Genomic DNA, 11,385 nt, shown 5'->3' with positions numbered 1-11,385 from the left:
TACTGAATACCAAGGTTGAAAGAGCATTATGGTAAGACTACTTATATTCTAATACGTAAATATAAAACTGCCGTTGTAGGCTCGGTCATCTCCAGTCTCGTGCAAACGACAACAGCTTCCTCAATGAAAACGAAGACAGATACGACATACGAGTAAATGTTTTTGGCAGTTTTATTTCTAACAGTGAAATTAATTTGGTCCATATATAGGATTAGCTACTCATTTTAATCTCACAAGCAGGGTATGCCAGGACCAAAGTTACTATGGAATGTGATAATGACGAAGATTCCTTTATTTAATCTCATAAACAGTCTCCATCGTCTCATTTGTTGTTCCATACGCTCATCGAAATTAAAGGAATCTTCGTCATTATCACATTCCATATAGTAACGTTGGTCCTGGCGGGATCGGCAAAATGTAACCGTTTATTTGTCGATAAACCGACATTATCACCCCGAATGACAATCACCAGTGAAGAAATCTCCAGACGCAAACAACGAGCCCAACATAAATAAATAAATACAAGATATTTCTATAAAGTTTCGTATGAAGCAAAACAATGGAGAAAAGCAGCGTAATTCTAAATACCACATTGTTCGTGAAGTGAAGCGTGGTTCTAAATACATCTGCCACGGTTGTTTCCTGTAAAAGCAACTCAATTTCATTTTCGTTCGCATCTTAGTAATATAATACTGCAGGCCCTAGCGTGGAGTCAACTAAAATTCCGTTAGTAACTGCATCCCATATTTCCTAAAGGTGCTTTAAATTTTTATCAACGCTCTTTTAGAGTCCCGGGCTACGGTTATATATTTAAGTAAATAATATTGTTTACTACCAAGTGGGACAAAAAAGGATCGAGAATTAAAATATGTCCCACCTTACCCCGCCTTACTATAAAACTTTTTATGTCTCTACGAAATGATTGTCAAATTAAATACGGTTTCGCTCAAACCTGATGTTAAGTGGGACTATCTTCTGTTCTAAGAACATCGCGTATTGCGGCTAATATTCCGTAAGTAGGTTCGCTGGCATTGCGTGTAAATAAAACTTCTTTCGACCAACTTGACATATCAGATCTGAAAACAAAAAAACATATTTTTACGCTAGATTCTAAAGTGCAATTTACCCTTAGGATGTGTTTTTTTAGATTACGTATAGCATAATCTAAGTTTTTACTTCTTTTCATATAAAACGGGTATTCTGTTTCACACACCTCGTGCTCACTTATTACAAATGAACACCCCTGGTTTGGAGCAATTAATTGCTGTTTAGTGTCTTGCTCAAGTATACACACCCTAGCACAATAATAGCAGCTTCGTGCCTCGAACCGACAACCCTTAACTATAAGAGACGTTGCAAAGCCTAATCACTTTGCCTACGCGCTGGAATGAAAGCATTTTTATCTGATATGCAAATGTAGAGTGTTTAAATTAATTTGTACACTTTAACAAAGTACATACGAAAGAAAGACTTTTGAAATTGTGGCGATATCCATCTCTATAGTCGACTGTATGTCGTCACGGTTGGATGATAACCAATCACATGACGAGAAATATTCGTCCAGATATTTTACCAAATCCGTGTCAACGAAAACTCGAAGGTGCTGTAGAAGTATTCACATTAGTGATAAATTAGATACGGTAACATGAGTTAAGGTGGGTCATGTTTTGATTCTCTTTTCTCGTCCCATTAGGTATAGTAAACAAAGAAATATTTACATATAAAATAATCTTATCCTCCAGACCCTAAAAAGCTTTAATAATTTTTAAAAAAACGATCAGGAAAATGGAATTTAGATGCTAACGCTATCCCATCTTATCATATACACAGGACTATATTTAAAAATAGTAGGCTATGATGTGTTTCAAATAAATTGTGGTGTTTACTCTTTTGACTTTATACACAGAATGTAAGTAACTGGACCTACGTAATTTTGACGTAAAATTTTAGAAACATTTTGAATAAATTCCGCTTCTGCTGGTGGTGATGCAATGTACACGTCACCACATCCGTACTGGGTGGTTTGATGTGCGATTGCTCGAGCGACATCTTGCGGTCGGAAAGATTGTATTTCTTTGCATAGCTTCATCCAGCGTGGTGTTGCCCAAGGATTGTCATGCAGGCATCTACATTTTAGTTGTTTAACATGAATCTTTACTTTGCACTATTGGTTTGCACCTTCTCATAAAATCGGGACGATCAAATCTCCAATGCACAAATAAGAATTGTCGTGTTTTAATGACGTCATCAACGTACTGTGACGCCATATGTCTTGTATGGCGAGGGTGAGGTGTATGACGTCTTATCTCCGAAAATAGATCAGTCGGAGTTATTTCACTTAAATCTAAAAATAGTATGAATAAAGCAAAACTATTTAAATAATTACACACGTCATAGCTGTTGTATACGCGTATGTTTTATGGTAACTAATCGTAGTTGAAAACATAGTATGAAAAAAATGACAGTACTTATTTTTTTGGGTGTCTTTTCTTTTGGTTTGAAATCGGTAATCAACAAACTTTTGTACGGTTCTGGGTAGAGAGCGCACGGATCCTGGTAAAAACATTAATGTCACACACAAAGTTACACCTCTGTACTTGTAACTGGTAAGCGGGTACGAATGTATAAGTCACCCGTGTTATGACTCCATACGTTGCCCTGTCACCCACGCGAAGATAAATAACTTTCATTCAGTTATATTCACATTTTACAATGTGAATGTATTTTTCTTCCGAGACATCAAAACAGATTTGTTTAACCTTAAGGCTGTCATCCCATGTTACAAATTGTGAATGAAGAAATGGATGAATATTATTTTATTCTCGCATGATGGAGCGATGACTGGTGATAAAACAAGGATATTCTGTTTCATTCACCTCTTATGCGCTTATTCGTTACCAGGCACGTATTGAAATTTAAGGTGGTTATTTGTTTGTTTTTTTTACTTTTTTTAATCAAAGAGAACAATTTAGACAACCCATAAACGAACCACTAGGCTAGAGCAGTTTGCGTTAGCTGTTCTAGCACACATACGTTCACCAAAGAATCTTAAACCCATTAGCCTATTTCTGGGTTACAAGCACTTGTGCTAACGCTCATGTCACATCACCGGTAACTTGTTTAAAAATTTACCTTGCTATCGTAAGCATTCAAAACTTCTTCCTTCGTTGCTTCCAGTTTAAAGTTATGTGGTTTTGTCAAATTCTTGCTCAAAGGAAACTTTGGCAATGCGTAAGCTTTCTGTGTATAAATATACAGAAAGTGTTAAAAATATAAAATATGCCGTTTTATCGTAATGTGTTTTTAAGCTTAAAAACACAGTATTATACAGTGCGTATTATTAATACAGATACCTGTATTTAAACTGTGTTGCAACGAAATTAATTTGGATAATAATAAAACTACAAAGAATATTGTACTGTTGGGTAAGATGGGACACTTTTAGCACATATTATCAAAATATCCTGATCGTGTTTTAAACAATTAATAGCCGTCTATTGAAGTCGTAAGGATACGGTTTTACAATTCTTTGTTTTTTTGTTTACTACCAATTGGAACGAAAAAAATAGAATGAACAGGTCTCCCATCTTCCCCCACCCCACCCCACCCTATATATTGCTGCGGGGTAAGATAGGACACTTTTAGTAGATATTATCAAAATATTCTCATCGTGTTATAAACAATTAACAACAGTCTATGAGAGTCGTGCTGAGGATACGGTTTTATAAATATTTCTTTGTTTACCTTTACCACAAAATGTAACAAAAATAAGGTGTACCATAACCCTCCAACCTACCATATATATAGTAGAGTGGGGGAAGATGGGACACCTTTAGCACGCAATATTCAAATATCCTGATCGTGTTTTAAACAATAACAACGGTCTATGGGAGTAGTGAGGAAACGGGTTTGTGATTCTGTGAATGTTCTTTGTTCACTACAAAATGGAACGAGAAAATAGAATAAAAAGGTGTCCCATCTTTCCCCAGCCCACTATATCCAAACATTAATTTTAGTACATTACGCTTAGTTGAGTGGTGGAATTCGTCAATTGTCATATTCAGCAATTTTTCGAACCCCCTGTATCTGTTTGGGGATAAGAATTTGACTCGAAACACGTCATTAATTCTGCCTTCACATGATTGGCGAAACTCATCGAGCATGACAAATGGAATAAGGCGACCCAAAGCATCAAGATCAACACGATGTGCGATGTTTATAACGTTCCCATTACGGTTTTGTCTGTTGTTTTGAAATACAATAAGGCACAGCATGATAATATAGAGTAAATCTATTGAAAATAGTAGGTGGCTAATACTGGGACACATATATTGCCTCCTACTTAAAAATTCTCTTATAATCAGATTTTCAGTGATACCATGAATTTGTGCTATTATTATTGGTATTTGGAAAAAACTTTATATAAACATAATATTGACATACGAGAAGTTGTCTAATGATTCGCCCACTGGGTGCTATTTTAGCAATGTGAAAGGAGGCGATGTGAATTTCGGGATGACTCTTAGTTTAACTTTTTATTACAAATCATTGATCTTACCTGTCAGTTTTGTGCTTGAACATTAGAGGCAAAACTAACGTCCTGTTCAGCATTATACAAAGAAATATTGCGTCTCTTAGACTTGACAGCTGATTGTTTGGTCCATTTTTCACAATCACGAATAGAAATCGGTCGTTTCTCAAACGAATCATTGGATTTTTATTTGAAGAACCAAAGTTAACTTTAACCGGGCAACTGTTTAACTTTGTACTTCTTGAAACATTGGAACTTGTGTTTTGTCGATGAACAGAATTGCCACCAATTAGTTGCAAGGGCAAATTTTTATAAACCGCAGAATGGTTAAATTTAAGGTTTCTTTGAAAAGTTCGTTTAAATTCCGCAACCCTGTTAACTGTTGCATTCGACATTGCGTAAAAGTGGCGATTTTCTTCAGAATTGTTGACTGTAAATTCCATCCATATAAAAACCAATGCTATTGCACTCATATAACCAAAACATTTCTTAAGCTCCATTTCCTTACAAACTTGCTGAACTAAAAAGCGATGCTATACCGTTACAAACTAAAAGAAAACTAAAAAATACATACTGGATTATTTTATAATAACAAATACAACACCTTTCATCTCACATCGCATAAAGTAACTTGAATAAAACAAATCCGAACTTAAAATAAAAAATAACCTGCTTCATACAAAATAGGCACTATATATATATAAGCACAAGCTTATAAATAATCGAAGTACATGGCCTAGGGATATCATCGAAAGTATATAACTTGGAATCATTTTTTTCTTAATTCGCTTCTATTTAAATTGCAAAAGCCTGAGGATGTTTCCTGTTTCACATTAAGTTAGTCATCCGGTGTGTCGATTAATATCCAAATTCAACGTCACAAATCAGAAACCGTATTTACTCAAGCGTGAACGAATGAATGATTTTTAATTAAATTTATGTTGTTGTGATATTGCAAAGCGAGTTAAAAAATAATTTTAAAAAAGTTTATGTTCTAAGCTTAAACAGCAGTTGCGCTTGCTATAGCTAAATTTAAAGTTGTGAAATATACTAATGGCTGTACACAGTATCCGGAATTCGTCCGTTTTGTTTGTTTTGTCCGGATTTCGCCCCCGCATGCGGAACTCGGTAATGGGCTTGCATACGAATTCATCGCAAGCGAATTCGCATACCTGTTACTGTGTACAGCCACCTTAAAAGTAAAGATCAAAAGCTTTGATTCGGCCGCATTGCGTTATTAAAAATAACTGATTTGTAGAAAATACAATTTAAATTATTCTAGTTATTTATTTCGTCGAACATACATCACACACAAATTTGTTTCTGATTAATTGAGACCAGTTATTTGATTCCAGTTTAGGTGACTATAGGTTTACGGAGAGAATTCCCGCTTATAGCAGCTTCCTATAAACGTAACACGGGATCAATTTATCATCTCCCACTCTTAATTGTACTTGTGGTAATATACATAGTTATTACTCTCAAACGCTAAAGGCGTTAAACTTTACAAACTTTATTCAGTGAAAGTAAAGCTTACCTAACCTGTTTTTAAGTGAGGTCGTCTTTCGATCTCAGAACGTCACGTACTAACTCAAGTATTCCGTGGTTTAGACAGCTAGGCTTACGTGAAAACACAACTTCTTTTGACCAGCTTGACATTCCAGATCTGGCGGTAAAGAATCTTTTCATTTTTTCTAAAGTTTCATTTAACTTAAAAAGCGCCATGCTGGTTTGTTTATTCATTTTATACGTTTCGTTTAAACGTTAACCCGAAAAAAACACATGATTGACCAAATATTGCAACCTGATTGAACTTGAATTTTTTACTAAATAATTCAGCAATGGACCTTACATAAAGAAGTGCCAAAGACACGTATATAAGACTTTAAAACACGTATGGTGATACGGTATAGCACGTCAGATGTTTTATATAATAGGGAGTTATATCGGTTAAAGACCACTGCTTAAAAATCACGTAGGTAATCACCGACCCCTACTGTACGGGAGTCTTCTTTACGCAGACTTTTGTTTCTATTAGTAAATTAAATTTAAAAATATTTAAACATAAATGACTCGCTGGTTTGTTTTATCGTTCAATATATAATAGGACGGGGTAGATGGGACACCTTTAGCACATAATATTCAAATATCATGATCGTATTTTAACAACGGTCTATGAGAGTCGCGAGAATATAGTTTTATAATTTTTTGAAAGTTCTTTGTTTACCACTAAATGGGACAAAAAATAAAAGTAAAAGGTGTCTTCCCCCACCCTACTTTATTTCTAAATCTTCGCTATATACCGTAATCGAAGAGAAAAACAAAGCTATTATTATTATTACAGTTTACGACAAGTTTGTGAAGAAGAATTTGTATTGCCCCTACATACTATAATTATAATGAGTAAAGTGAAATATATAAATATACGTACGAAAGAAAGATTTTTGAAATTGTGGCGATATCCATCTCTATAGTCGACTGTATGTCGTCACGGTTGGATGATAACCAATCACATGACGAGAAATATTCATCAAGATATTTTTCCAAATCCGTGTAGGTGAAAACTTGAAGGCGCTGTAAAACAGTATAGGAAGTTTTACAATTAAAAAGTATATACTAGATTACGGGATGACGAGACAAATTTTATTCTAATTTCTCGTCCCATTTGGTAGTATGAACAAAAACATTCAAAGAATTATAAAACCGTATCCTTTTATAGATCGTTGTTAACTGCTTAAAACATCAAAATATTTTAATACCATGTGCCAAAGATGTCCCGTATTTCCCCTTCATACTATATACAAATGTCTTAGTCAGTAATCCTTTGTTTGCATCAGACGTGCGGCTTTGGATGTTTATTAAATAGTGCGTGTGTTTTAATATGAATGAATGTACTTTATTCCCACTTGGCCGGAAAACGGCAGTCGTTATAACACGGGTGTTAATACACATTATGCCAGCTTACGAGTTACCATGCATGTTACTTTATGGGTGATTATGGCTGATAATTTGGACAACCCATTAGTGCCACGGCGCTGGACATGTGTTTATTAAATAGAACGTACGCATTAACACATTTAACTAGTCATATGTGAAGTAAGTAACTGCACCTACGTAAATTTGGCGTAAAATATTTGAAACATCTCGAATAAACCCAGCTTCCGTTGGTGGTGATGCAATGTACACGTCATCACATCCGTACTGGGCGGTTTGATTTGCGATCGCTCGAGCGACATCTTGCGGTCGGAAAGATTGTATTTCTTCGCACAGTTTCAAGCGAGCAGAGGTTGCCCAAGGCTCGTCTGCCAGGCATCTGTGTTAAATGCATTTAGTATAAGTATAGCACTGTGGGTAAGATGGGACACCTTTGGTGCATAATATCCAAAATCCTGATCGTGTTTAAAACAATTAACAACGGTCTATGAAAGTCGTGAGGATACGGTTTTAAATATAGTAGGGTGGGGGAAGATGGGACACATGTTCATTCTTTTTTCCCGCCCAATTTGGTAGTAAACAGGGAAAATTCAAAAAATTGTAAAACTGTACTTTCACAACTCCCTTGGACCGTTGTTAATTGTTTAAAACACGATCAGGATATTTAGATGTTATGTGCTAAAGGTGTCCCATCTTCCCCCACCCCACTACAATTTGTTGAATGTTTTTTTGTTTACTACTAAACAGGACGAGAAAAAAATAAAAAGGTTTCCCTTCTTCCCCATCGTACTATATACCATTGAACCATTAAAATGTACCTTCTCATCCAATCTGATCGGTCAAATCTCCAATGCACAGATAAGAATTGTCGAGTTTTAATGACGTCATCAATATATTGTGACGCCATCTGCTTTATATGTTGAGGATGACGCGTATGACGTATAATTTCCGAATACAGGGCAGCATAACTTGTATTAACAATATCTATAGAAATTGTATTTAATAATTTTTTTTTTTTGCTTACGTGGGTAGTAAAACAATCGTTAAATAAGGTTAGCGAGTCAGCATAATTATGGGTATGAGCAGTGTAGATTTAAAATATTATTTTTATGTGACTTCTCAGATGTTTCATTTGTCACCGTGGCAAACTACCCCACAGTATTATATGACTACTTTACGTGCTCAACATTGTCCCCCTCCCCCAACCCTATTATATAAAATATTTTAGTACTTAAGTTTTGAGGTGCTTTCTCTTGCGGTATAACTTCGTGAACGAGCAGATTTTTATACGGTTGTGGGTAGAGGGCGCATGGATTCTGGTGATAGAAAACTTCATTATAGAAGTATTAGAAACATTGGAAGTTTGGGTGGAAGAACTGAAGAAGCGCAGTTATTGACACAGAAAGAAATCGTAACAATATAAGAATGGTTTAATGCGGGCAGCTGCCGTTTTCTGTTGTGTTTACCTTGCTATTATAATACTTTAAAACCTCTTCCTTCGTTGCAGCCACATGAAATCGTTGTGTTTTTGTCAAGTTCTGTTTTAATGGAAACTTTGGCGTTGCGTAGACATCCTGCACACAAAATGACAATTAAGTGGAAATGCATTTCTGTAAGTTGGGGAAAACACAGAACTGTTTGTACTTCAAACTGGGATTCGACTTACCTTGCGATTGGTTGAGTCGTGGAATTCGTCAATTGTCATATTCAGCAATTCTTCGTACCCCCTGTATCTGTTTGGGGATAAGAATTTGACTCGAAAAACGTCATTAATTCTTCCATCACATGATTGGCGAAACTCATCGAGCGTGACGAACGGAATAAAGCGACCCAAAGCATCAAGATCAACACGATGTGCGATGTTTATAACGTTCCCATTCTCAACTTGTCTGTTGTGAAAACCAAATACTGTTAGCAAGTCAATGACAATATATATAGAATACTGTAGGGTAAGATGGGACACCTTTAGCACATAATATCCAAATGTCCTGATCGTGTTTTGAACAATTAACAACGGTCTATGGAAGTTGTGAAGATACGGTTTAATAATTCTTTGAATGTTCTTTGTTTACTACCAAATGGGACAACAAAATAGAATGAAACGGTGTTCCATCTTCCCCCACCCTAATATACCTACATATATGTACGCTTCTAAGCGTTTTGGCATCACCACAAAGTACGTGTAGCTTGATGCGTACGAGCTTCACTTGGTCATCTTACCTGTCAGATCTGTGCTTGAACATTAGAGGCAAAACTAACGTCCTGTTCAGCATTATACAAAGAAATATTGCGTCTCTTAGACTTGACAGCTGGTTGTTTGGTCCATTTTTCACAATCACGAAAAGAAATCGGTCGTTTCTCAAACGAATTATTGGATTTTTAGCTGAAGACCCGAAGTTAACTTTAACCGGGCAACTTTTCAGTGAAACATTGTCCGGAGTTTTCGGATGAGCTTTTTGAAGTGAAATAGTTCGTGATAAGCCAACAATGTGGATATGCAAATTTCTTGATACATGACGGTTTTTAGTAGCTGGTTTTAGCTTGCTTGCTTTGTGGGAAATTACATCCGACCGTGCATGAGACGTCCCTTTTACATTTAGTAAATTTCTTTTGCTCGGAATGTCCCCTAACAAACTGTCCTTAACAGTAACTAGCGTTATCAAACCGACGAAAAAAGCCCCCACGTATTTCCATTTTCTTCGACCTGTATTACACAACCACATTCCACCCTAAACCCTTACAAATTTCGTTAGTAGCAAAACACATAAAGATAAATCTTTCGCTATATATGAAAAGTAGCTTACAGACTCATTTAGGCAAATGCTATCTTTTAGTTAAAATAAATCTATTAAATTGTCGTCCAACATAAATCTGTATCATAGCAACCTAATGCCGTCAATTTTGTAACACGATAAAACATGCTGAGCTCCGTTACGTTATGCCTGAGGGTGTAAAAATGTACAATCAGTAGGTTCAATTACATTTATTTAAAACATTTGTATTATTTAAGTTGGTTGGTTAACAGCAAATGCTTTTTAATTTTAGTTAGTAGGTTCAGTTTTACTATAGATTTTTCTAATACGAAAATAGAAGACAACTAAACCGACGAGCTAAGTATATTAAAAGAAACACAGGATAATCCTCTTTAAAAGCCGCGCTTGTTCCGCTTCAGTTACTTTAATAAACATTGTTTGTTTATTTCATTTTTCAGCTACAGGCCGCGTAATAAACAGAGCTTATAAAAAAACAGCAAGGAGGAACTAATAAACAAGTTGTTTGATTATGCGGAATTAAATAGTTTGGAATCAGAATTAAATATTATTTTAGTAATGGGTACGAGTAAAGAATCCTTCGGTACGTTACAGATTAGGCTTAAGGAAGGTGTCATGTTATCGTAGTCATATAGATATACTGTGGCAGTGCTTTGACCATGGATATAATAATATAGTAGGGTATGGTAAAAAGGGAATATTTTTAAATGTTTTAATGGTTATAAAATTATACAATTATTATGTATTGGTTGTGACGTGTTTCATTTATCAAATGCTGGGTGGAGTGTTAACTGTTAACCTTTACCGGGAGAAACGGCAGCCCGGACTTTGGTTCATCATTTTTTACCAGGTTTGAAGTCCCCAGTGCAATTCATTCGGATCAAGGCTGTGTGTTCTAAAATCCATGTTGTTCTGGAAAATCAGCCACTCCAGATTGAGAAAACACGTGCAATTCCGTACCATTCTCATTCATCAGGTTATGTTTAGTCTTCTACAAACGTTTAGCATATGCGGTGTGGCACGAAAAGGAGCCTTGTTGTGGTGCCACGCCGGTGACCAGATCATAGAAGGATGTTACACCTTTTCTCCCGTATACCGTTTTTAATTGTTTTTTTACACGATTGGAATTTTTTGATCTTACGAGCTAAA

The 11,385-nt window shown here is 35.7% G+C and overlaps 2 protein-coding genes across 3 annotated transcripts; both read right to left on the bottom strand.

The window, feature by feature from the left end:
* Window positions 1-206: 206 nt before the first annotated feature.
* LOC149737812 (uncharacterized) lies at window positions 207-5,140 on the bottom strand. Of its 2 annotated transcripts, XM_089875266.1 has the most exons (9): window positions 4,559-5,140; window positions 4,020-4,242; window positions 3,133-3,240; window positions 2,469-2,553; window positions 2,179-2,344; window positions 1,928-2,126; window positions 1,461-1,603; window positions 953-1,076; window positions 207-642 (listed from the first exon to the last, which is right to left on the bottom strand). In XM_089875266.1, exons 1-8 carry the CDS (start codon window positions 5,029-5,031, stop codon window positions 959-961), a joined length of 1,515 nt encoding a protein of 504 aa, XP_089731392.1. In that variant the 5' UTR covers window positions 5,032-5,140; the 3' UTR covers window positions 207-642; window positions 953-958. The 2 variants fall into 2 exon arrangements, with proteins under 2 accessions (XP_089731392.1, XP_089731393.1); XM_089875267.1 differs by lacking the exon at window positions 207-642 and having other exon boundaries at window positions 952-1,076.
* A 644-nt stretch (window positions 5,141-5,784) lies between these two features.
* Window positions 5,785-11,280, bottom strand: LOC149737811 (uncharacterized). Its single transcript, XM_089875265.1, has 9 exons — window positions 9,686-11,280; window positions 9,132-9,354; window positions 8,932-9,039; window positions 8,697-8,781; window positions 8,284-8,449; window positions 7,646-7,844; window positions 6,963-7,105; window positions 6,074-6,197; window positions 5,785-5,935 (listed from the first exon to the last, which is right to left on the bottom strand). Exons 1-8 carry the CDS (start codon window positions 10,186-10,188, stop codon window positions 6,080-6,082), a joined length of 1,545 nt encoding a protein of 514 aa, XP_089731391.1. The 5' UTR covers window positions 10,189-11,280; the 3' UTR covers window positions 5,785-5,935; window positions 6,074-6,079.
* Window positions 11,281-11,385: the final 105 nt, after the last annotated feature.

Source organism: Ciona robusta, chromosome 3 (genome assembly GCF_009617815.1).
Source record: "Ciona robusta chromosome 3, ASM961781v2".
NCBI lineage: Eukaryota > Metazoa > Chordata > Ascidiacea > Phlebobranchia > Cionidae > Ciona > Ciona robusta.
Note: the sequence above shows the minus strand (reverse complement) of the source record. Positions and strands in the feature narration are given on the sequence as shown.

Coding starts and splice junctions, on each gene's coding strand:
- LOC149737812 (XM_089875266.1), bottom strand. CDS start 5,031: ATGGAGCTTAAGAAATGTTTTGGTTATATGAGTGCAATAGCATTGGTT. Junction 2,345..2,468: donor AAAGACACCCAAAAAAATAA/GTACTGTCATTT, acceptor TACTATTTTTAG/ATTTAAGTGAAATAACTCCG. Junction 2,127..2,178: donor CGTCCCGATTTTATGAGAAG/GTGCAAACCAAT, acceptor ACTAAAATGTAG/ATGCCTGCATGACAATCCTT.
- LOC149737811 (XM_089875265.1), bottom strand. CDS start 10,188: ATGTGGTTGTGTAATACAGGTCGAAGAAAATGGAAATACGTGGGGGCT. Junction 8,782..8,931: donor TAAAGTATTATAATAGCAAG/GTAAACACAACA, acceptor TTCTATCACCAG/AATCCATGCGCCCTCTACCC. Junction 7,845..8,283: donor CGATCAGATTGGATGAGAAG/GTACATTTTAAT, acceptor CATTTAACACAG/ATGCCTGGCAGACGAGCCTT.